The sequence below is a fragment of the Jatropha curcas genome, chromosome 2 (assembly GCF_041381405.1).
Source record: "Jatropha curcas cultivar XTBG-Jc1 chromosome 2, XTBG_Jcur_1.0, whole genome shotgun sequence".
Classification (NCBI taxonomy): domain Eukaryota; kingdom Viridiplantae; phylum Streptophyta; class Magnoliopsida; order Malpighiales; family Euphorbiaceae; genus Jatropha; species Jatropha curcas.
The window spans coordinates 2,751,649-2,776,761 of record NC_143152.1 but is presented as its reverse complement, the minus strand read 5'-3'; the positions used below and the strand labels follow the sequence as shown (position 1 = coordinate 2,776,761).

General features: G+C 33.7%; 2 protein-coding genes across 12 annotated transcripts in view; both read right to left on the bottom strand.

Moving 5' to 3' along the window:
- The window catches only part of LOC105645233 (insulin-degrading enzyme-like 1, peroxisomal), a 29,025-nt gene extending 6,095 nt beyond the window's left edge, over window positions 1-22,930 (bottom strand). For 2 of the 11 annotated variants that reach the window (XM_089717683.1, XM_089717686.1), the window contains exons 1-18: window positions 21,819-22,071; window positions 21,621-21,696; window positions 9,832-9,899; window positions 8,955-9,046; window positions 8,777-8,850; window positions 8,622-8,665; window positions 6,475-6,526; window positions 5,034-5,156; window positions 4,834-4,946; window positions 4,534-4,696; window positions 3,543-3,635; window positions 3,285-3,370; window positions 2,766-2,852; window positions 2,208-2,311; window positions 1,241-1,343; window positions 937-1,032; window positions 665-854; window positions 400-461 (exon numbers count right to left, since the gene is read on the bottom strand). In XM_089717683.1, coding sequence (XP_089573809.1) covers window positions 400-461; window positions 665-854; window positions 937-1,032; window positions 1,241-1,343; window positions 2,208-2,311; window positions 2,766-2,852; window positions 3,285-3,370; window positions 3,543-3,635; window positions 4,534-4,696; window positions 4,834-4,946; window positions 5,034-5,156; window positions 6,475-6,526; window positions 8,622-8,665; window positions 8,777-8,850; window positions 8,955-9,046; window positions 9,832-9,899; window positions 21,621-21,696; window positions 21,819-21,935 — 1,743 coding nt within the window. In that variant the 5' untranslated portion in view covers window positions 21,936-22,071. Of the gene's footprint in view, window positions 1-399; window positions 462-664; window positions 855-936; window positions 1,033-1,240; window positions 1,344-2,207; window positions 2,312-2,765; window positions 2,853-3,284; window positions 3,371-3,542; window positions 3,636-4,533; window positions 4,697-4,833; window positions 4,955-5,033; window positions 5,157-6,474; window positions 6,527-7,764; window positions 7,862-8,621; window positions 8,666-8,776; window positions 8,851-8,954; window positions 9,047-9,831; window positions 9,900-20,688; window positions 20,825-21,620; window positions 21,702-21,818; window positions 22,072-22,231 lie in introns of those variants that run through there. The other 9 variants (XM_089717679.1, XM_089717682.1, XM_089717678.1 and 6 more) reach the window with 9 other exon arrangements.
- A 299-nt stretch (window positions 22,931-23,229) lies between these two features.
- LOC105645235 (protein TEEBE) lies at window positions 23,230-25,113 on the bottom strand. Its single transcript, XM_012230779.4, has 3 exons — window positions 24,959-25,113; window positions 23,883-24,380; window positions 23,230-23,785 (listed from the first exon to the last, which is right to left on the bottom strand). The coding sequence occupies exons 1-3, from the start codon at window positions 25,047-25,049 to the stop codon at window positions 23,262-23,264; spliced, it is 1,113 nt and encodes a 370-aa protein (XP_012086169.1). The 5' UTR covers window positions 25,050-25,113; the 3' UTR covers window positions 23,230-23,261.

Genomic DNA, 25,113 nt, shown 5'->3' with positions numbered 1-25,113 from the left:
CAAAGTTTGAAAAGATGACAAGTTGTTTTTCATTAAAATACCAACCTTTGGCTTTCTCATATCTTATTACATATAGGTGTGTGTTTAGTTGCGTCAGAATATGGAGCTAGTTATGGAGATATCTATGTTTTCTATTTTCTCCATCTTCCAAACCTCAATATGTTAAAAGATTTGAAAAAGAAGTTTCACTTTCATCTATTTCTGCTTCTATTGATCTATTTTTCCAATTCTAACAGTTCTTTATAGGCAGGTTCACTCCCAGAGAAAATGAAATTTAAGAGGAAAAAGTAGCTTGATTAGTAGTAGTTATTAAGAAGGCATGCAATTTCTGCTTCATGGGTACATGACAGACAGCTATAAGCCATCATAGATAAAAGCAACAAAGTTTGAAAAACATGCCTGGAAACCACTATCTGCAATTTGTATGAAATAATATAGACCAGCAACAGATGCAGAGTAAGCTGAAATGAGGAGACCAAGTTAAACAATTAACAGAGTGAAAATTAAAAACCGAAGCACAAAAGAAACCAAAGTGGGGAAAGGAGAAGCAAATTCAATTGCGCTGACGTGCTCTACATATCTATCAAATGCTAATTAGGAAGGTAAAGGGCACAAAATAAAAATGTAAGCTTTTTCTTCATTGAAGTAAATCTAATTTACTTGCCATATTCATTTAAGTAATCCTCCACCAACTCAGTAAAAATGATAGTGCGAACTTCAGATTCTGGAGAACTCCGGGCATAGGGGCAATTGAAGTCTATCATGACATATGCCTTAGGTGTAGAGAACATTGTATCAGGCTTGTACCATAATGATGCATAACTTGACTTTCTCGCTAAAGATGGGAATTTGACCTGCTTCAGATATCAATCACATTAGTAACTAACAAGTGTACAAAAATGTCAAAAATCACACAATTATACTATTCCACCAAACCTTCTCTTTTGCATACTTGAGTGATAAGTCACTAGGGATGAACAAATTAACTACTGGAAGATGTAGATTTCCATTTGGGGCAGATAATATCCATTCCTACAATTGAACAAGAATTTTCACAACATTATCAAGTTTTTTTATTGCTTTTACAGAAAATCCTAATTATAGACGATAATATGCTTAATTCAATAAAAGGAATAAAATGAGAAAAAGTCACTCCGTGTATCCACTTCCTAACATCACTTTTGCACTTGTTATCATCAAATTGAGTGAATGGTATCACAAATAAAACCCAAGAACAAACCTGAATCATAGAATCATTAATTTTTTCAATGCTATATGCAGTTTTGTACCACGGTTCAACCATGTTAGTTTGCCCTTCAAACTTATTTGATTGCCAAAAGATTCTGCAGGATGGAGAGGTAATTAAGAAAGATATAATGCCTCAACTACATCAGTGTACAACTTGAAAATGAAATAGTTCATTGATATAATTTACAGAAACAAAGATGAATTCCTCAAGATACTTGAGCCAATTTTGAGAACATAGCAACAAGTAGAAGATAGTACCTTTTTTGAATTAATGATCTTTGGAAAATAAAGTATCAGTCTAGCTATAAAAAAATAAAATAAAATAAAATAAAATAAACAAGGCTATTCAAATAAAATACCAAGCCATGCAGCACCCAATAACAGAACAAAATTTCGATGTTGCATAATCTCTCACCATAGAAACCAGAATTACAGTCATAAGAAGACAAACCAAGTGAAAACACATCTTATTGTATTAATGGTTAAATGAATGGATAATAAATCTCCTGTATATTTATGTGGACCAATTAACAAACTTCTAACACTATTAACTGTCTAACCACTTGGTTTAACTAATTGTTCCAGCTCATCATCCAAATCGTTGATACTATGCTCCTTCTCCATTGGTGTAGGCATAACATCATTTTCAGCTAGTTTTAAGCTCTAATCTCTTTGAATATGCTAGCCCAATCATTCCGGATAACGCTTGCATCCTCTGTATTACCGCGGCTGCTGGCACAGAGTTAGCCGATGCTTATTCCCCAGATACCGTCATTGCTTCTTCTCCGGGAAAAGAAGTTCACGGATAATATTACTAATACTTATTCCCCAGGACAAAATGCAGTTTTTCAAAAAGATAGATACTAAGAACAAAGTGAAGGGGCTTATTGCATGAATATGTAATTTTCTCATTTCCCATTGGGACAAATTATAAATCTAAGGTGCAGTATTAAACTTACCGAACATTATTTGGAGAAAGGTCATCCAACACTGATTGGATTGTACTTGGGCAGAATTTAGTAGGAATGGAGGATTGCACTAGCCAATCTTCTGGTGGATATAACTGGAACTCCAAAAGGCAAAAATCAATACACAATTATCATTTTTTCTTTTTACACAAGTACCATGAGCCTTTTACAAAAAGAGAACATATTTAGTTCTTTTTTTGGTGTGTATTACAAGCGGAAATACTTGTATACCTATATTCAAACAGACAGGAAGAAAGACACATACTACATGTAGACGTGCACATGCATGGGAGGATGGATCCCTCTATGTCATGTGTTATAGTTTGATACAAAATTTTAGAGAGAGCTTGTTATATTGATTAAACCATTGAATCAATAGCCTTTTTACTAGCATTTATGTGCCACATTTTAAATCCAATGTATATCTATAACCATCTTGGCATAAAATTCGTTTTCTTTTATACTCTAATACTGAAATTATGATGGCTTATCTCCTAGAAAGTAATTTAAGTAATTTAGCATTTATACACATGCGCTCATGAAACAAACCTTCATGTTTGATGCAATATCAACTGCATAATCCACTGGATCACTTTTGTCTTGATAATGGAATTCGGTCTCAGAAATACTGGCAATCTTCAACACAACACAAATCTATTCAGAATCTTGCTGATATTAGAAACCATTTCTCACCAAATATACAATATAAATAACCATTCACATAAGAAATGAAAAATAGATGATAACTTTAAAAAAAGACATAAATAAGCATTATTTCTGTGTGGACAAACATAAAGATGTCAAAATGAACCATGCAAAAAGTAGATCACATGTTCTTAATTCTTGATACCCTTATAAACTGCTTCTACAGATCTGAGTCACAAGGCAGAGCTTCAATCATAAACATCTAAATAATTATGCTCTTTCTTGAAGATTTTCTACATGGATAAGCTGATTGCACAAGAATAAATAAGTAGATACTAATGTTGTGAAAATTAGTGGTTTCCATATAATCAACAATGTTAGGTACCATATATATATATGTATATATTGCACTTCCATCCTTACCTCATCAAATATCCATTTGCAAACACCAGACTGTTGTAAGAGGTGAATGTATTTAAATAGCAGCCCTACAATGTCTCCCATGTGTTCTGCATAACGCAAAAATAAATTTTGGTCCAGAAAACACTACTCCAGCAAATTTAAACATGAAGGATTCTGAAAACTCTAAAAGATACGATAAAGCCTTGTGAGTTAACACTAAATACATTTATGGCTTATAAGAATATCAAACAAAACTAAGGAAAACAGAAATAAACTAACCGTGACCATCATCTGTAAGATCAATTGTTACTGTAAAGAAAGAGAACTCCCAATTCCATCCTTCTTCACCTGCGAACAAACTTGTAGCCCATCCTGCAACATTTTTTTGGTTAATGGTTTTTCAGAAGAAAAATAAACTAAAATAAACAAAGTTACTGCAAAGATTTTCCTTTTGACAATAAGCTTTCAAATTAATTGACACAATTATCTATGTATGTATGCTTACTTCAATGTGCCTTGTCCAACAATAAGCAAGTCCTTCCATATATCAAGGTATTTTAATGGACAAATTTTGGTTTGTCAATCACCAAGGATGGGCTATGAATAACTTGTCAAGTTTTCTATTCATATAATGATAACAGAACATTTGCTACATGATCTAAGATGTATAGCCATATTAACAGATCTTTTTTTTAACCTTTTCTCCACATTTGGGACAATTTTTTTTTCTTATTGAAGAATTTTTGTCTCATAATAAATTGAAGGATATTGCAAAAAACGAGAACAAGTATTTTGGATACATAGATAATCAACCTCTTAACATGTTAATAAACATTGTGCTATGGCTATGCTGAACACACAAATCAATAAACTAGAGAATGCAAACAAGCCAAAATATCCAATTGAGCAATTATCTCCAAACTGAAGTATAAAATTCAACTCTAGGTGGATCTACATTGAGATAACAAAGCAAAAGCTGTAATCTCGAAGGCAAAATATTATTGGTTATTGTTTCTTCTCTCATTTTCTTGGAATTACTATGTGTAGATAAACAAATTAAAAGGACAATTACATATAAGGCTCTAACAATATAGGCAAGCTTTTTGAAAACTATAATTAAGCTTTTCAAGAATGTATAAAGGAACATATGACCATGTGAACATCCAAAGAAGTTGAAAAGCATAAGAAATTCAATTTGCAAGAATGTGAAGATGGTATGTGACAAAAGAATGGTACTGGTCTAAAGCATGCAAAGAATGAACCAGCCCACCAAGTGTTTTTAGGAAATGAAACAAAGATCCTTCCCCTTCATGACCAATAAGGTAACTTAGATAACTGCAGGGCCCTTCCTTGTAGTGAAGAATACTTGGAGTTACAGGCCATACAATTCTCAATTCGTGACCTTGTTCTATTGGGACAGCTTTGACAAGTATCTGAAATAAATGCAATAATTAATGAATGAATATAAAATAGTCACTAGAAGGTGTGACATCCTTCAACACACGCATTTCTTTTCAAGTTTTAGAATGTTTACTTGCAATTTTGAAAACAACACCAATGCTAGGCATACCTGTAAGTGTTCAGACATGCAAGGTTGACCAGGAAAAAAGATACGACTTCTACCATTGCTTCGGATTTGTTGAAATTTGTCCTCAACAGCAGTTTGAATAGCATCAAGGCTTTCTGAAGATCTCCAGACAAAGAAATCATGTATATTTGTGAATAAACTTAATGAGGCGATAGTTACGTACTGCATATTGATATGCTAACCTTTTGCATATACCACCAAATGCATAAGGTTGGCAGAATAATTTTCTTCATAGAATTTAATAAGTTCAGCTCGTATATCTAGCCCCTTTTCTTTTGGTTGATTTTCCAAAGATTCCAAGTTCCCTGGCATTGACAAAGGCTAGTCATTTTTCAGAATACATCATGAGATTAGCCTTGGTCAAGATAAGTGCAAATGTTTAATGAAATAGGTTTGACATCATAATGAATAACTAGTATTGTATTCTATCTCTTACCATTCAGTCAAAATTAAGTATTTTCTTATTTGCATACATAGAACTAAGCAAAGTTCTCTGCAAATATACCATATTATAGACTAGTGTAACTAGCTATATGCACCGATAAAATTTCAATGTAGAACTTGTTAAGACACCTTAGTTCTTCCCATAGCGTTCCTACAAAGATTTATAGCTCAACTGGGAAATAGTTCATTTCTCCACTCCTTGAGCGCATTAATTTTTATATTTGTTCCAAAAAGGTTTCAAACTACTGTTTTAGCACTGCTTTTGGTTGCCTTGAAGCCTAAAATGGAATTATCTTAGCATTCCATATAAATTACATAATGCTTCAAGTATGCAGAATGTTTGCCTTAGTTCTTCCCATAGCGTTCCCACAAAGATTTATAGCTCAACTGGGAAATAGTTCATTTCTCCACTCCTTGAGCGCATTAATTTTTATATTTGTTCCAAAAAGGTTTCAAACTACTGTTTTAGCACTGCTTTTTGGTTGTCTTGAAGCCTAAAATGGAATTATCTTAGCATTCCATATAAATTACATAATGCTTCAAGTATGCAAAATGTTTGTACAAATTTAATGTGCATATGGAGTTTATTTTCCCTCTCCTTCTAAGAGAGCAACCAAGTCAAGGAACAAAAAAAATTCATCAGTTCAAGACATGTCTTTGCACATATGGTCCAAAAACCAATGGAATATTATATGTTGCCTTACCTTCTTTGTAATTGCTCTTTTGCTTCAATAATTTGTTGTTTTCAATGTTTAAAGGGAAACTACTACAAGAAAGAATTATCCGTAGCAGATGCTTTAGGCAATAAAGATTAAAGAAAACCTTGAGTACCAGAACATGTGGAAGAAAGATGCGGTCAAACAAAATATATCTCAGTTTTATATTTCTTTCCACCAAATAAGGTTTTCCAAAGCACAAAAAATAAAAATAAATAAATAAATAAATATATAAATGTAAACCTGTAAGTATTGTTTGAGATCATAAAACACTATTAACAAATAAAAAGGTAACATTCTCCCAATAAGCCGAAACTTCTTATTTGGATGAATGGAAATGAAGCAAGAATTAGCATTATATTTCATAAATCGATATGCAAACCTACACTAACTACAAAAAGATGCATAAAAAAAAAGCTTATACAAAGTGCTTTAAGACTAAATATGCATAACAATTGCTTACCTACATTGAATTTATGATATGGGTGGTCATGATCACTGAGATGTTTCTGAAGCTGTATATGATAAAAAAGTTCAAGGAAAAAAAATCAAATACATTTGTTACACAATTGCTATATATCAATATTCTATAGGTTATGACCTAAATTTTAATTGTTTAAAATATTAAATTTAGTTTTTTTTCCATTAGATACTATAGTGCTTCAATTTTAGTAGATTAACACAGTTACAATTTTCAAATATAAATTACATCAAAGCTCATTAAGAGCAATCCAACCCAAAAGAGGCAGAATTAACAATTACTAGTTAATTATTGTTGGTGAAAGGAATTGAACCCATGACCAAAAGGTCATGAGACCTCTGTTATGGAGCTACCATAATTAGGGTAGTTTTACTTAGTTATTCATGTTTTATTATCAGCTTCTTTGTTAGTGGGTATTAGTAGGGTAGTTAAGCAGGTTATGTATTATATCGGGTAGTGGCTAGTTTTAGTTGTGCATTTAGTTGTTTAAAAGGCTGTGATATCAGGAAAAATGTAATCAGAATTTTAAGAAAAGGTTTTGTTCCGAAAACTCAGAGATTGTAGAGTTCTCTCTTGACGAGCTCTAAAAGATTGCAGATTCTCTCTAAGTCTGTCACCATAGATAGAAGGAAGAAAACTCCTTCTAAGGCACCCTATCTCATACGCGATCCCCTAATTCAAAGACCCATAAGTAGATCCAAATTTGGGATTGTACCAACCTCCACCTTAGCCACTAGGCTAAGGCTTTACTGGCAAATTAAGGTACTACTTTAGCAACATAATATGCCTATTTAACGTGCACAATGCAGATTTTTGCCCTTTGATTAGACACCTCATTGTAATAATGAACAAAGAGTTGGACGACCTCCTCTTACAATGCTCAAGTGATGATGAACAATTTAGAGATTATCTACCTATTAGATGATCTTAGAGATATCATATAAATGATTGGTTTTGTCGTTTTTATAAGGAGGATTTAACAAGATTATGAACAAGTCCTTCTAAAACCCTTCCCTTTTTTTACCCTTCATTAAATTCCCAGTCATTGAAACATAAATTACACCAGTTTTGAGTCCAACAGGATTTTGCAATAGGATTTCACAATACAGAAACCATGTGTTCCATAGACAATATTGCATATAAAGTACAGTCAATTTTTTTTTTCCCTCATAAATTGATCACTAAGGTTTGGGACAAAGAAATGAGGCAAGTTGTGATGTTATGCAGTCATTCATTTAGCTTGGAATGCATTGAATGGGCAATTATGCATGCCTTATGAGGCCGAGAACTAAAACTGCTTTCACTTAGCTGATCTTTAGACAGGTAAGCATCCCAATTTTTCCTTTTTCTAGATGCATCTTGCAAGATCCTTTAACCAAAGATGAGGAGAAAATAAAAGTAAGTTTACTTCAAATAACTATAATAAGGAAACCAAGGGAGAAAAAAGGTGTTAACTGAATCCACAACACCTGCAATTGTCTAAGTTAGACGTTTTAAATGTTACTCTATGGAAATTTGTGTTTGCAAATCAACATGTGCATGTCCATTCAAAAAAAGAATCAAAAAACGACAGAGTCAATGACCATAATTCAAAACATAAAGCCTGAGCAACAAGAAAGCCTTTTGCTACAAGTAGAATACTCTATAAAGAAATTGCACAAGAATGCCTCGTCATAAGCAGAATAGTGTGTTGAGGAAGTAATAAGAGCCTTGAGATCCAAAATAGAATCTTTTTCTCCAGAAACCTCATTCCCTGAATAGAAAGTCTAATTTCCTTTTTCACCTCATTTCTCTTTTATTAGATTTCATAAAATGAACATAAACAAGTTGAGAATGAATTAATCAAGGAGGCAACTTTCAGGATAGGTCATGAACAAAGATGGTGTGGACTGAAGTGGCCAAGTAGTATTTACTATTGCCATAAGGACTTAGTTCTAGGTAGATCTAAATCAAGGAAAATAATCTACACAGAAGAACCCAAATAATTTGGGGATAGGATTTATTATTGTTTTATATCCATCTCCTCTATCCTTAAAATGGTTGTATTATAGGAGAATGAGGATATCCCAAATCCCCACAAGTACAAAATGGCTACAGTTCATATGGCAAGGAAAGAAGTTGATACATACCTGGTACATTCTCCAGCCATCAGACAATAAGTTTTTCTGATTCTCTGTATGAGAGAGAGATTAACTATCAATAGTAAATTTATTGAAAACGAAAAATACAAAAAGAAACAAAGAGTACTTATAAAGAAGTGAAAAGGCTCAGCGAAACAGATTACCAGAATCAACAGCTTTGATTTCCCTCGTGGTTGCGTCAGCTGATAACAAAGGTCCAATAAAGAACTGTGCAAACCTGAATGGTAATCCAAGGAAAAAGCCTCATGTCCATAAAGTTTAAGCTAAATATTGAAGAAAAATAGCAGCCGGCAGAAAAAGAAAACATCATTTTTTAACTACCTGTCCAAAGCCTCTTCAAAATCATCAGTATTAACATCAAAGTGATAGTTGGTGTCTTCAGAAGATGTATAAGCATTGCACTGCCCTCCATGCTATAACATTATAAGAAGATAAAGCAAAGATTTAGATATTATGAGTAATAAGCAATATTACACATCCATTTGATTCTTATCAAGATAAAAACTGGCTATTTACTGCCAAATAGATCAAGAGGATCCGGAAACAAGTAGCTCAAGGTTATTCAAACAATTATTTTCCTATAAAAATAACTCCATTGCAATCTGTTCATTTAAACTAAACACTATTTTCATAAAATCTCTCCAAAAACAATTAGGGACTACAAGTGATGCCCGGAAGTATATTAAGGAGTAAAGCATCCAACCCAAAAAAAAATTTGGAGCTAATAGATGGAAACTGGAAAGGTTCATAAGATGATATTCAAGGAATTTCGTTTTTTCCTAACTAATAGATGCAGTCATGCAGGATCTTATTATCAACATTATTCTCATGTCAAGACCAAACAGAAACCAGAGCATCTGACTTAGACATTATTAGTTCATGTTCTATACCCAAGTTCCGTATTATCCAAGATTGTGGCCATGTAAATTGTAATTGTAATTCTCCTTGTTGTTAATTTGCATTTAGCTTAATTTATACCTTTTTAGCCTAATTTTATAGATAGCATGTTGAATCCCCCTCACTTATTCCAATTGAGATTTTACTGAAATGGCCGAATAGCGCACTTAAGAGAGCTCAACCTACTTTATAAAAGAAAATAATGCAAAAGCCATATTAGGCCAGCTGAATATTCAACATTCAAATCATATGAACAATAGCAAATAGACAATGCAATTCTTATTAAAAAATTAATGTATACCTCAGTAATGTACTTCGAATAACTATCCTCCAATGGATATTTTTCACTAGAATAAAACAGCATATGTTCTGCAAAACAAATATTAAATTAGAAAATCGAAAGACATATGAATACATGGCAATAGACACTAAATAACAAATGCTTATGAGTAAAATATATAATAGAATTTTTCTGAGTTATTAAACTTAATTCAGTTGGATAGAATTCATTTGGTTCACATAATATAATCGATTAGGAATGATATAATATTTTTCACTTACTCATGGAATTTATTTTCCACAAATTTCTGGACAGCTATTCCATACATAAAATTTTAACTATAATTGAGATAGTAAAATTGTTAATTTATAATCAAATTTAAACCAACCTTTACCCAATATGGAATAGATAATACTTTCTTTGAACATGTCGCAAAGTGATTAGACTGAACCTCCCCAAAAAAGGGACGTCAGTATTGTGTATGGATTTTGGCTTGGAGGATTTTGTACCTATATAAAAATTAATTTTTGCCTTTAAGAAATTAAAAAAAAAATTATTGACTTCACCATTAATTTTATTTTTAGGGGATATTTCATACGATTATTAAATGATTAGCCATCATCTAATTTACAAATGCTCCCTTCAGAATTTCATAGAATTAATTGGAATTTGATTTTTTTGTTTGGTATAAATGAAAAATATCCATTTCATTAAAAATTAATTTTTATAAAATTTAATATTAACTAAATCAGATTTTATTATTTGATTCAAAATTTATAGCAAAATAGAGCAAAAATGTGATAAAAAAATTATAGTTTAAAAAGTTTTTGCTAATTCTTAATTATTTTGTTACATTAACTTTTATAATAATACAATGAAGATGCATTTAAAAAAAAAAAATACAATGAAGATGGTGGTACAAAAGTGGAAAACAAAATCTTTCATAAATCATCTATTTTAGAAAATTAATGTGATAGGATCATTACAATTTTTTTTGGAAGAGATAAGATCATTACTGAATTTGCTTTTTGAAAGCAAAAAAATAAATTATTCATAGGGCTAGAGCTTAAAGAATACAGTAAAACGCATAAAAGCTTCTTAATTTTTAAGTCCAAAACACTACAAAGGCCATAATCCAACGGTCCTACAGCACGTTAACATTTGCGAACGTGCCTTACAGTATCCCAGCCCCATAAACAAACAAATAAGATATAAAGATAAATTAAAATCCAACGGTACTAAAGCTAAAGCTACCGTGCTTATAGTATCTAACCCTATAAAAATAAAAAATAAATTAAATTACTATTTAATCCCTCTGATTTGTTGAAATCAACCACTTACTCTCCCTCTTTTCCGTTCACAGTTTATGCTTTTTGCCATTGATTTTCAATATAAAAACCAAAATAACCATCATTCTATTTCTATTGCTCTTTTTTTATGCTAAAAGTAAAAATAAATAAAATTTTAATAATTTATCCATACCGATTTTGCATAAAGAATATCAGGTTATTTTTGTGAATTCAGACATATAGAAAGTATTTTCATTTTTTCATTAGAAATTAACCGCAAAATGTAACAGGGGATCCAGAAAACTTTTTTAGGTAAATATTATAATTATAATTATAATTATAAATATATATTAAAGGGAGCCGGTAAATCACTGTTACTGTAAGATTTTCCCATTCAACCCCTTATGGTTTTTTTAATTACAATATTGCTTTTTTATTATAGTCCTTTAATATCTTTATAATTGTAGTAATTTCATTTTGCTACCAATTGGCAATTGTAACATTATGGCTTCATTTTTAATTACAATATTTTCCGCTTAGTAATGTTCACTATTAATCTTTGATTTTTTTTTTTTTAAATTACACTTATACACTTTTATTTTTTTTAATAGTGTAAAAAGATAATAAAATCCATTTTGATTGATATGCTACAATAGTATTTTGTCACTTTTACCTTTTGATTACATTTATACTTTTTTTTTTTTTTTGTTAATTGCGTAAAAAGATAATAAAACCCATTTTCATTCAAATGGTATAAATCTTTAAAAATTACATTACTTAATAGGTAGAATTAGAGAAATTTAAAAATATATAAAATTTCTTATAATAAAAAGTGATAAAATAAAATTACTAAATATGAATATTATATTTGTCATAAAAACAAATTTGCATTATTAAAAATAGAAATAAAATTTGAGAATAGAATGTGAAATAAAAATAAAAATAATATCTTTAAAGTGATTAAAATAAAAAATTTAAATTAACTAAAAATACACATAATCTTTTAAGTACTCTTTCATATTCAATAATCATCTATTTTTCTTGATTAGTTAAACCATTGAAAACGTATTTTATATATTTAATAATTTCCTAAAATATTCTTAATTGTAAAATTATAATGGTTTGTTGCAGAATTTAGCGTGGTAATGGATAAATATTTAGTTTCGATAGTTGATGATAAAATGATAAGTAAAATAATAAATGGAAGAGACACAAGATTTACGTGGAAACCCTCCAATGTAGAGGGAAAAAATCACGAGGCGAGAGAAGAGTAAATGCAATATGAAAAATATAGAGGAGATACAAATGATTTTACACCAACACAAAAATACACACAAAATAACACCTTACTACACTCAATGAATATGGCAAGAGTGTGTATATATATGAAGAGGTAGTATATGAAGAGAGTGGATAGTTTAGGGAAATGCTCTTGGAGGATTGCTCACTTGGATGAATTTCACTCGGTTGGATGTAATCAATTTGCTCCAAGCAAGATTGCCTTATATAGAGGTATATCACCATGTGAACAAACTTCAAGTCTTCCTTCCATTGTTGAAAATGTGCCATCCTAGTCCAAGTTAGCTCACCAACATAGCCAACCAACGTTGAATTTCCTTAGCCACCCAAAGACTAGTATAAACCATGAAAAACATGTGGCCAACCAATATAGACTTAAAGTGTGAATCTTAGAATTCTAAGGCAATTTTAACAATCTCATGTCCTAATTCTTCTGAGTGGCAGGTTGCGATGTAAGAAGAAATTGAATCTCTGCACAAGAATGATACTTGGCAATTGGTGAAATTGCCAAAAGGCTAAAGAGTTGTAGGCTGTAAATGGATCTATAAGAAAAAAGAAGGCAACCCCGGAATTGAATGTGCAAGATATAAAGCACATTTAGTTGTTAAAGGCTACAATCAAAAACATGGTGTAGACTTTAACGAAGTGTTTTCTGCTGTTGTTCGTCACACTTCTATACGTGTACTTCTTGCCCTTGTTGCCTTGCAGGATCTTGAATTAGAACAACTTGATGTCAAGACTGCTTTCTTACATGGAGAGCTCGAGGAGCAGATTTATATGCAACAACCAGAAGGATTTGTTGTTCCTAGAAAAGAAGACTACGTTTGTCACTTGAAGAAGTCTCTTTATGGACTAAAACAGTCCCCAAGACAATGGTACAAAAGGTATGATTCCTTTATGGTTGAGCATGGGTATTGTCGTAGTCAGTATGATAATTGTGTTTATCATAAGAAGTTTTCAGATGGATCTTTTGTCTACTTATTGTTATATGTTGATGACATGATAATTGCTGCTCGTGATAAGTCACTAATCAAAGAATTGAAAGATCAGTTGAGTAGTGAATTTGAGATGAAAGATCTTGGCGCTGCAAAGAAAATTCTTGGTATGGAGATTCAAAGAGATCGATCAGCTGGAAAATTGTATTTATCTCAAAGAAATTACATTGAGAAGGTTCCTGAGAGATTCAACATGAATAACTCAAAACTTGTGAGTACTCCTCTTGCAGCTCATTTTAAATTATCATCTGATTTTTGCCATCAGTCTAATGAAGAGAAAGAGCAATTGTCACATGTGTCCTATTCTAGTGCAGTTGGTAGTCTTATGTATGCCATGGTATGCACTAGACCTGATCTTGCACAGGCAGTTAGTGTTGTGAGCAGGTACATGAGTAATCCAGGTAAAGAACATTTGCAAGCAGTTAAATGGATATTCCGCTACTTGAAAGGCTTTGCGGATACTGGATTGGTTTTTGATAGGAATAAGGTGACACCGAATATTGTTGTTGGATATGTTGACTCTGATTATGCAGGTGATCTTGATAAGAGAAGGTCTTTGTCAGGTTATGTATTTACTTTATGCAATTCTGCCATTAGCTGGAAAGTTAGCCTACAGTCCATTGTGGCACTGTCAACGACGGAGGCAGAATATATTGCAATCACTGAAGGAGTCAAAGAAGCAATCTGATTAAGAGGTTTGGTTACTGATCTTGGTTTAACCCAGGATAGGAGTCAAAGAAGCAATCTGATTAAGAGGTTTGGTTACTGATCTTGGTTTAACCCAGGATGTCGTTACTGTATTTTGTGATAGTCAAAGTGCTATTCATTTAACCAAAAATCAGATGTATCATGAAAGGACCAAGCACATTGATGTGAGGCACTATTTTATTCGGGATATTGTGGCAGATGGGAAGATCATCGTGAAGAAAATTGCTACAACTCATAATCCTGTGGATATGCTCACGAAACCAGTTCCAAATCTCAAGTTCAAGCATTGCTTGGACTTGATCGGTGTTCACCAATTCTAAAGGCCCTTTGGGGCATGGCGAGAAAGGAAATGCACATCATTTTTAAGAAGATCATCTTAGTATTCAAGTCAAGGTGGAGATTGTTAAAATTCCCTTAGAATTCTAAGATTCACACTTTAAGTCTATATTGGTTGGCCACATGTTTTTCATGGTTTATACTAGTCATTGGGTGGCTAAGGAAATTCAATGTTGGTTGGCTATGTTGGTGAGCTAACTTGGACTAGGAAGACACATTTTCAACGATGGACGCAAGACTTGAAGTTTGTTCACATGGTGATACACCTCTATATAAGGCAATCTTGCTTGGAGCAAATTGATTACATCCAACCGAGTGAAATTCATCCAAGAGAGCAGTCCTCCAAGAGCATTTCCCTAAACTATCCACTCTTTTCATATACCACCTCTTCATATATATACACACTCCTGCCATATTCATTGAGTGTAGTGAGGAGTTATCTTATGTGTATTTTCGTGAGGGTGTAAAATCTTTTGTATCTCCTCCATATATTTCATAGTGCATTTACTTCTCTCTTGCCCCGCGGTTTTTTCCCTCTACGTTGGACGGTTTCCACGTAAATCTTGTGTTTCTTCCATTTATTATTTTACTTTTCATTTTATCATCAACTACCGAAACTAAATATTTATCCATTACCACGCTAAATTCTGCAACAAATTCGAATTTGATACCAGTAACAACACATATGATAGGAACAACCAGAATCTAGAATCCACTCCGTTTTATCATCTTCAACGCTAAATGTTAGTGATGAAGATAAAGTATTTTTGTTAGTTTGCTCACTCCTCTGGTCATACCGTAACTTTAAAGATATTATGTTATATGGTAGTAATGAGACCCTAACATTTGATGATGTCAAACAAAATCTCTTGTCTAAAGAAAAATATGACTATGAGAATAATTCAAAGGATGAAGCCGAAGGGTTAATTGTTAGGGGGAGAACTATGGATCACGGTAGTAGCAGTAAAAGTAAATCCAAATCAAAGTCTAGAGGCCGAGATAATAAGAAATTTTTGTCGCTATTGCAAGAAAAAGGGACATGTAATTTCAGAATGCTTTAAGTTGAAAAATAAGCGGCAAAAGGGCGAAAACAATAATCAGAAGAATTCAGAAAATTCAGCTGAAGCAAGTATTGCTCAAAAAGAGTCTGAAGGTGAAGTTTTGTCTATTATTGATTTTGGAACTAGATCTAAAACGGAGTGGATTCTAGATTCTGGTTGTTCCTATCACATGTGTTGTTACTGGTATCAAATTCGAATTTATTGTAGAATTTAGCGTGGTAATGGATAAATATTTAGTTTCGGTAGTTGATGATAAAATGATAAGTAAAATAATAAATGGAAGAGACACAAGATTTACGTGGAAACCCTCCAATGTAGAGGGAAAAAACCACGGGGCGAGAGAGGAGTAAATGCACTATGAAAAATATGGAGGAGATACAAAAGATTTTACATCCACACGAAAATACACATAAGATAACACCTCACTACACTCAATGAATATGGCAGGAGTGTGTATATATATGAAGAGGTGGTATATGAAAAGAGTGGATAGTTTAGGGAAATGCTCTTGGAGGATTGCTCTCTTGGATGAATTTCACTCGGTTGGATGTAATCAATTTGCTCCAAGCAAAATTGACTTATATAGAGGTGTATCACCATGTGAACAAACTTCAAGTCTTCCTTCCATTGTTGAAAATGTGTCATCCTAGTCCAAGTTAGCTCACCAACATAGCCAACCAACATTGAATTTCCTTAGCCACCCAAAGACTAGTATAAACCATGAAAAACATGTGGCCAACCAATATAGACTTAAAGTGTGAATCTTAGAATTCTAAGGCAATTTTAACAATCCCACCTTGACTTGAATTCTAAGATGATCTCCTTACAAAATGATGTGCATATTCCTTTCTCGCCATGCCCTAAAGGGCCTTTAGAATTGGTGAACACTGATCAAGTCCAAGCAATGCTTGAACTTGAGATTTGGATCTGGTTTCATGAGCATATCCGCAGGATTATGAGTTGTAGCAATTTTCTTCACGATGATCTTCCCATTTGCCACAACATCCCGAGTAAAATACTGCCTCACATCAATGTGCTTGGTCCTTTCATGATACATCTGATTTTTGGTTAAAAGAATAACACTTTGACTATCACAAAATACAGTAACAACATCCTGGGTTAAACCAAGATCATTAACCAAACCTCTTAACCAGATTGCTTCTTTGACTCCTTTAGTGATTGCAATATATTCTGCCTCCATCGTTAACAGTGCCACAATAGACTGTAGGCTAGCTTTCCAACTAATGGCAGAATTGTATAAAGTAACTACATAACCTGACAAAGACCTTCTCTTATCAAGATCACCTGCATAATCAGAGTCAACATATCCAACAACAATATTCGGTGTCACCTTATTCCTATCAAAAACCAATCCAGTATCCGCAGAACCTTTCAAGTAGCGGAATATCCATTTAACTGCTTGCAAATGTTCTTTACCTGGATTAATCATGTACCTGCTCACAACACTAACTGTCTGTGCAAGATCAGGTCTAGTGCATACCATAGCATACATAAGACTACCACCTGCACTAGAATAGGGCAAATGTGACAATTGCTCTTTCTCTTCATCAAACTGAGGCAAAAATCAGATGATAATTTAAAATGAGCTGCAAGAGGAGTACTCACAGGTTTTGAGTTATTCATGTTGCATCTCTCAAGAACCTTCTCAATGTAATTTCTTTGAGATAAATACAATTTTCCAGCTGATCGGTCTCTATGAATCTCCATACCAAGAATTTTCTTTGCAGCACCAAGATCTTTCATCTTAAATTCACTACTCAACCGATCTTTCAATTCTTTGATTAGTGACTTATCACGAGCAGCAATTAGCATGTCATCAACATATAATAATAAGTAGACAAAAGATCCATCTCAGAACTTTTTATGATAAACACAATTATCATACTGACTACGACAATACCCATGCTCAACCATAAAGGAATCAAACCTTTTGTACCATTGTCTTGGGGACTGTTTTAGTCCATAAAGAGACTTCTTCAAGTCACAAACGTAGTCTTTTTTTCCAAGAACAACAAATCCTTCTGGTTGTTGCATATAAATATGCTTCTCGAGCTCTCCATGTAAGAAAGCAATCTTGACATCAAGTTGTTCTAATTCAAGATCCTGCAAGGCAACAAGGGCAAGAAGTACACGTATAGAAGTGTGACGAACAACAGGAGAAAACACTTCATTAAAGTCTACACCATGTTTTTGAGTGTAGCCTTTAGCAACTAAACGTGCTTTATATCTTGCATATTCAATTCTGGGGTTGCCTTCTTTTTTCTTATAGACCTATTTACAACCTACAACTCTTTGGCCTTTTGGCAATTTCACCAACTGCCAAGTATCATTCTTGTGCAGAGATTCAATTTCTTCTTGCATCGCAACCTGCCACTCAAAAGAATTAGGACATGAGATTGCTTCAGAGCATGTGTGAGGTTCTCCACTTTCAACTGTATCCTCTGCAACTGCAAGAGCATAAGCAACCAAATTCCCTTCATTATATCTTTCAGGCCGTTTGATTTCTCTCCAAGGTCTATCTCTGGCAACAGAATAGTCTTCACAACGATCTGGTTCAGTGGAATCATGAACCTCCGATGTGATCGGAGATGAGGAAATATTCTCCTCGCTAGAAGTTGTTACTTCAAACTCAAGCTCCAACTTCTCATCGGTGTTCTTCGAATCACCTATGTCAGAAGAGGAAGAACTGATAGTTTCTTTTCCAGGGAGAATTAGCACATCTTCATTGAAAGTAACATCCCTACTGATAACTACTTTCTTAAGTTCAGGACACCACAAGCGATACCCTTTCATACCAGATGCATAACCAATAAATATGCATTTTCTAGCTCTAGGCTCTAATTTTCCCTGATTTACATGTGCATATGCAGGACATCCAAAAATTTTCAAATTCGAATAATCAACAGGATTACCTGACCAAACTTCCTCTAGAGTCTTGAAGTCGAGTGATGTGTGTGGGGAACGATTCACCAAATAACATGCGGTAGATGCAGCTTCGGCCCAAAATTCTTTAGGCAAGGCAGCATTAGAGAGCATGCAACGAACTCTCTCCATCAATGTCTTGTTCATCCGTTCTGCAACTCCATTTTGTTCAGGCGTACGGGCAACCGTGCGGTGTCTCACAATTCCTTCATTTTCGTAAAACGCGTTGAAATCACCTCCACAAAATTCTAGACCATTATCAGTCCTGAGTCGCTTGACCTTCTTCCCTGTCTGGTTTTCCATCAAAATCTTCAACTTCTTAAAAGTGGAAAAAACTTCATCTTTGTGCTTTAAAAAATAAGCCCAGACTTTAGGAGAAAAATCATCAATAATGGTCTGCATGTAACGATGTCCTCCTTTTGAAGGAACACGTGAGGGTCCCCAAAGATCTGAATGAATATAGTCAAGAGTACCTTTGGTTCTATGAATTCCGGTACAGAAACTTAATCTTTTCTGCTTACCGAGAATGTAATGTTCACAGAACTCCAACCTACCATTATTTTGACCACACAAAAGTCCTCTCTTGCTCAGGATGATCATTCCTTTTTCACTCATATGGCCAAGACGCATATGCCATAATTTTGTGACGTCTGAATCTGACATAGATGATGATATAGTCGCGGAACTTGTAACAGTAGATCCTTGTAACACATACAAACTCCCAGATCTGTTAGCTTTCATTAAAATAAGAGCACCTTTAGAGACCTTTAGAACTCCACCTTCAGCTGCATATTTACACCCAAAGGACTCCAGGGTGCCAAGAGAGATAAGGTTGCGTTTCAAATCAGGAACATGTCTAACACCAGTTAGAGTTCTAATCATGCCATCATGCATTTTAATTCTAATTGTTCCTTTTCCAACAGCTTTACACTGAGCATTATTCCCCATTAAGACAACACCACAATCAACTGATTCATAAGTGGTAAACCAATCTTTATGAGGACACATGTGATAGGAACAACCAGAATCTAGAATCCACTTCATTTTAGATTTAGTTCTAAAATCAGTAACAGACAAAACTTCACCTTCGTACTCTTTTTGAGCAATACTTGCTTCAGCTGAATTTTCTGAATTCTTCTGATTATTGTTTTCGCCCTTTTACTGCTTATTTTTCAACTTAAAGCATTCTGAAATTACATGTCCCTTTTTCTTGCAATAGCGACAAAATTTCTTATTATCTCGACCTCTAGACTTTGATCTAGATTTACTTTTACTGCTACTATCGTGATCCATAGTTCTCCCCCTAACAATTGACCCTTCGGCTTCATCCTTTGAATTATTCTCATAGTCATATTTTTCTTTAGACAAGAGATTTTGTTTGAAATCATCAAATGTTAGGATCTCATTACTACCGTATAATATAATACTTTAAAGTTACGGTATGACCGGGGGAGTGAGCAAACTAACAAAACAACTTTATCTTCATCACTGATTGCAACATCCAAATTTTCCAAATCAACTATGATGGAATTAAACTCATCAAGGTGAGTTTGAATGGGTGTACCTTCGACCATCTTAATGGTAGAGAGGCGCTCCTTGAGACTAATCTTGTTGGCAAGACTCTTCGTCATATACAATGACTCCAACTTAAACCACATACCTGCAGCTGTATCCTCCTTGATAAGCTCTCACAAAACTTCTTTGGATAAACAAAGTTGGATTGCTGACAAGGCTTTTTCATCCAACTCTTCCCAATCTTCATCCGACATGGTGTTCGGCTTTTTCGCCTTTCCTGCAAGGGCCTTTTTCAACCAATACTGGGTGAGAACGGCCATCATCTGAACTCGCCAAATGCCAAAACTAATTTTTCCATCAAACTTCTCAACATCAAATTTCATGACAAAAGCCATGTTATGAAACCCAAATAAATATTACAACGCTCTGATACCAGTTTGTTGCAGAATTTAGCGTGGTAATAGATAAATATTTAGTTTCGGTAGTTGATGATAAAATGAGAAGTAAAATAATAAATGAAAGAGACACAAAATTTACGTGGAAACCATCCAATGTAGAGGGAAAAAACCACGGGGCGAGAGAGGAGTAAATGCACTATGAAAAATATGGAGGAGATACAAATGATTTTACACCCACACAAAAATACACACAAGATAACACCTCACTACACTCAATGAATATGGCAGGAGTGTGTATATATATGAAGAAGTGGTATATGAAGAGAGTGGATACTTTAGGGAAATGCTCTTGGAGGATTGTTCTCTTGGATGAATTTCACTCAGTTGGATGTAATCAATTTGCTCCAAGCAAGATTGCCACCATGTGAACAAACTTCAAGTCTTCCTTCCATTGTTGAAAATGTGTCATCCTAGTTCAAGTTAGCTCATCAATATAGCCAACCAACATTGAATTTCCTTAGCCACCCAAAGACTAATATAAACCATGAAAAACATGTGGCCAACCAATATAGACTTGAAGTGTGAATCTTAGAATTCTAAAGCAATTTTAACAGTAAAATTATAATAATTTTACCTTAAATCCTCCAACTCAAATAGCCTCTAAAATAATTATATATCCAACTTTTATAATTGTTGAAAAAAAATATATCTATTCAATATAGCTTTTGCATATTTTACTATCCATCTATCACTTTTTTATTTAAAAAATATAAATATATTTTTTAAATTTTTTACTCTTACATATTTAAAAAAAAAAACAAAAACAAAAACAAAAACATTCAGCGGCGCATTGCACGGGGCAACACCATGGTATAATTCTAAAGAAAAGAAAGGTTAAGTGGGATTAATTTAAATAAATATTACAATATATAGTATATATATAATTTGTGGTCCAATATAGTATGCATATATTTTTTTTGTTTGAAGGTATAGTATATATATAATTTAAACAAAAGGATCAATTATTATATATAAAGAATTAAAAAAAAAAGAAAAAAAAAAGCGGTTACTTAATCTTTTAGTTAGCTAGATTCCGCGAGTATTGTTAAACAGTTCAAAACCAAAATCAAAATCAAAATCATAAAGATGCAGTTATGTATTTAGAGGGGTGAGTAATTAATTTCATCAAACTACATGAATTAGACAGTATTTTAACAAAAAAATTACGGTTAACAGAAGGGAACAAGAAAATGAAATTTTAAGTACCGAGAAAATGGGCGAGTCCTTCAATTCCAACGGGATCGCTGAAGTAACCAACGCCGACATCCATTGAAGCACAGCACTGAACTAATTTTAAGTTTTAACCAGTAAAATAAGAAAACAATTTGTGTTGAAAATGCAAAACGGAATCAATGATTAAATTGAATTTAGAAACTCAAAAAAAAAAAAAAAATTCAACAGTACCTTATCGGTATCGGGATCGCTAACGAGGAGAACCTCAAGCGAGTTTTTAAGGACGATCCGCCGATACTCTCTCTTGTCATTACGCGGCTTCACTATCTCCACCTCCTCCGTCGCCATTTCAGCTGTTTCTTTCTTTGCAGAGAGGGAAATTTGGGAAGAGAAACTAATAAGAGTAAGTAAACGCGAGTCTTTGCTCTCTGGTCTTTAACTCACAAAGCCATCAAGCAACATGGTGGAAGTGGGTGGATGAGGACAAACGCCACCATTATTATACTAATAATTTTATAAATTTTAAGTAATATAATTTTTTTATATTGAAACTTTTAAAAAATTTATATTTAAAATAAAATAAAATAGACAAAGGTACAAAATTTCTTTGAAAAATAATATATTTAACAGGAAATGACGTATACCTATTTAAGAAGAAAAACACTTGCCTTCATCCATTGAAGAACAGCGCTGAACTAAATAATTTGGTGTTGTTGGTTTGCTGGCAGATTTGGAAATCTCGCAATGAAACCATTTTCTGCGAAACTCATAGATCAATGGAGGGTTTAGTTGATCGCATCTTATTCCAATCAAAAGAAATTGCTAATGCTGAAGATGTTATGGATCTGCAGAGCAGGAGAATAAACAAATAGATGAGATGGATAGCTTGGTCCTCTCCTCCCCTGAGCACCTCCAAGCTACACACAGATGGTCCCGTGCTTGATAATTCTGCATATGGGAGTGGGTTGATTAGAGATGGGAAAGGGGTTTGGATTAAAGGCTTCATTTTTTCACGTTGGCTCAGGTGCGGGTTGAATGCGGAAACAGGAGTGTGGTTGATATGGTTAACCCATCTTCTGCAGCGGTTGGAAGTATGAGGGAGCTGATTCAAGCGATCAAATAGTTGTTGACTTTGGATTGGAATATTCTAGTTAAATATATCTAGCATGAAGCTCATTACTGTGCTGATTTTTTAGCAAGGCTTGTGAAATCGGTTACTCATTTCATGGATCAACCTCCAGGTGGAATTCTGTCTTGGGTTCTCCATTAATTGGTTTTATTTACAATTCCAACGAAGGAAGTACAAAATTAAATTGATCAGCTGCCATAATTAGCTTCCAGTTCTTAGAAATGAGGAAATTAAGCAATACAGTAGTTTACAAAAGAGGCTTCCGGACCAAGAAGAAGTACATCGGTGTACAAATTCCCTTGCTGCAGAAACAAATATGAAATGTAAAATTCAACCATAATATAATATCATTTGGAAATGTAACTTCAAGTTATTCTTTTTACTATTACAGAACCCTTTAGTTCTTCATAACTATTCTCAAGATACAATTCATTAAACCGAAAATACAAATTTAAATCCGATATATAAAAACCGGCTCATGATATCGTTTTTGTCAAAGGGGATAAAAAACAACACTAACTGTAAAACTATTAATCTAGTAGTGACTAATAACGGATTGGAAATACACTAACATTATCCAAAATAGGACCACACATGTGACCAAAATCATGTAACTTAGTATGATAATTTGCACTATAAAATGTAATTCTAGTCCTATTAGAAATTGCTTGGAATTTGAAACTTGCCGTCTTGAATTCGCCTTTGCTCTGTGATTCGAAGGGAACTTTTAGGGTTTCTTTAGCAGCAAAAGCTTCAACCACCATTGATCCATGGCAGCCATTTTTGGCGTCTCCAATTGTAAATGTGAGATTGTAGAATTTGTTAGCCACTGTTCTAATGACTTGTGCAAGGGCACTCTCTCTCCCTGCAACCAATTCGATCGCGGCGAATCCTGAAGGGACAGAGAAGTGTTTGTTGTCTATGTATTTTACTGGTTTTAAGGATTCAATTATCCAGCCAGGGAGCGCTGAAATTAGGTCTTGTTGCTTTGCAGGAAGGAGGACTCCAGTTGAGAAGTTCTTGAACACATGAGGACCATTTTCAAATCCACCGTTCTTCACTAAATTGCCTAAAAAAAATTTGAAAAAAAAAAGATAATTATATAAAGGATATGGTATAAAAGAAAATGATTGCTGTAGTTTAAACGAAAATGAATGTTTAATTACCTTTGGTATACTTAAGAGGCACCATCTCCTTAATTGCAATAGCATCCAATAAAGGACCACAGGAAGGGTCCTCTTGAATCCCAGGGTTATGAAATGTGACCTTAATAAGGGCAGAGACTGCTTTGAATGCTAAGGCATAAGTGTCACCTCCATCGCTACTATACAAGGTTTGAAGAGGAAGGTCACTTGATTGGCCAGGGACAATTACCCTTAACACTTCATCTTGGGCACATGTTCTAGTGGCCCCAAATGTTAGGGCATAAATTGAACCTGCCTTTAAACTCAAAGTTTGAGAGATATTAGCTTCATTGCCTAATCTCACTGCGTGGACCCCACGTGGAATGGCTAGATAAAAGCCACCTGGCTGTGGCCCACCTGACAAATACTCTACTCTACCATTGATTTCCCACTTTGGGAGTGAGTATTTTCCTATTATGACTTTGTTCTTCAGGTTTTGTTTCGCTGGTGCATCTTCAAAGTGTCCATTCTCCAAAAGTCCTGAACCAAAAAAAATAAATAAATAAATAAATAACAAAATTGCATTTAATTAGCTTATTCATATTAATAAAAACAATACAAAATGTGTGTGGATGCGTTGAACCAAACTGAACCAAGGCCAAAAAATACAAATCAAAATTTTTAGACAACAAATTGAACCAAAATTGACATCCAAACCGACTTGAACCGAATCTGTCAGTTCCACCTGTTTTAGTTGATTTTTGCCACATTGGTTTGATTTTAAGCGCACTGATGAATTTTCATAAAACTGATCCAAACTGAACAATAAATTCAATTGAAACCGAACAAACCGACAAACTAAACCTTCCTTAAATAGTTGATCAAATTGAGCCGAAATGAATTGTCAGTTCCATCGATGATTTTGCACCCCTAAATGCTGGTTCTTCACAATTTCACATTACTAATAGAGTATGCATGTACGTGAAATACATTATTAAATGTATCTTGTCAAAATTATTTTGATTTTAACAAAGGTGCATCCTATGTTTATATCGTGTGCACGAGAACAATAATACAAAATGTACCCAAAAAAAATTGCAAAATAGAAAATTACTTACCATCAAGGGGCTGAGGGGGAATAGCAGCAAAAATTGAGCAATGGAAGAAAGAAAGAAAGAGTGCAAAGAGAAGAGAGAAAATCAAAGCCATTCTTGTATTTCTTGCAAAGAAACAACTACAAGAAGAGCTCTAAATATAGAGCAAGAAAAGTTCC

Excerpts from the sequence above, each read along its gene's own strand:
- LOC105645235 (XM_012230779.4), bottom strand. The coding sequence starts at position 25,049 with ATGGCTTTGATTTTCTCTCTTCTCTTTGCACTCTTTCTTTCTTTCTTC. Across the intron at positions 24,381-24,958 it reads TCCCCCTCAGCCCCTTGATG|GACTTTTGGAGAATGGACAC; the intron begins GTAAGTAATTTT and ends TTTTTGGTTCAG. Across the intron at positions 23,786-23,882 it reads GCCTCTTAAGTATACCAAAG|GCAATTTAGTGAAGAACGGT; the intron begins GTAATTAAACAT and ends AATTTTTTTTAG.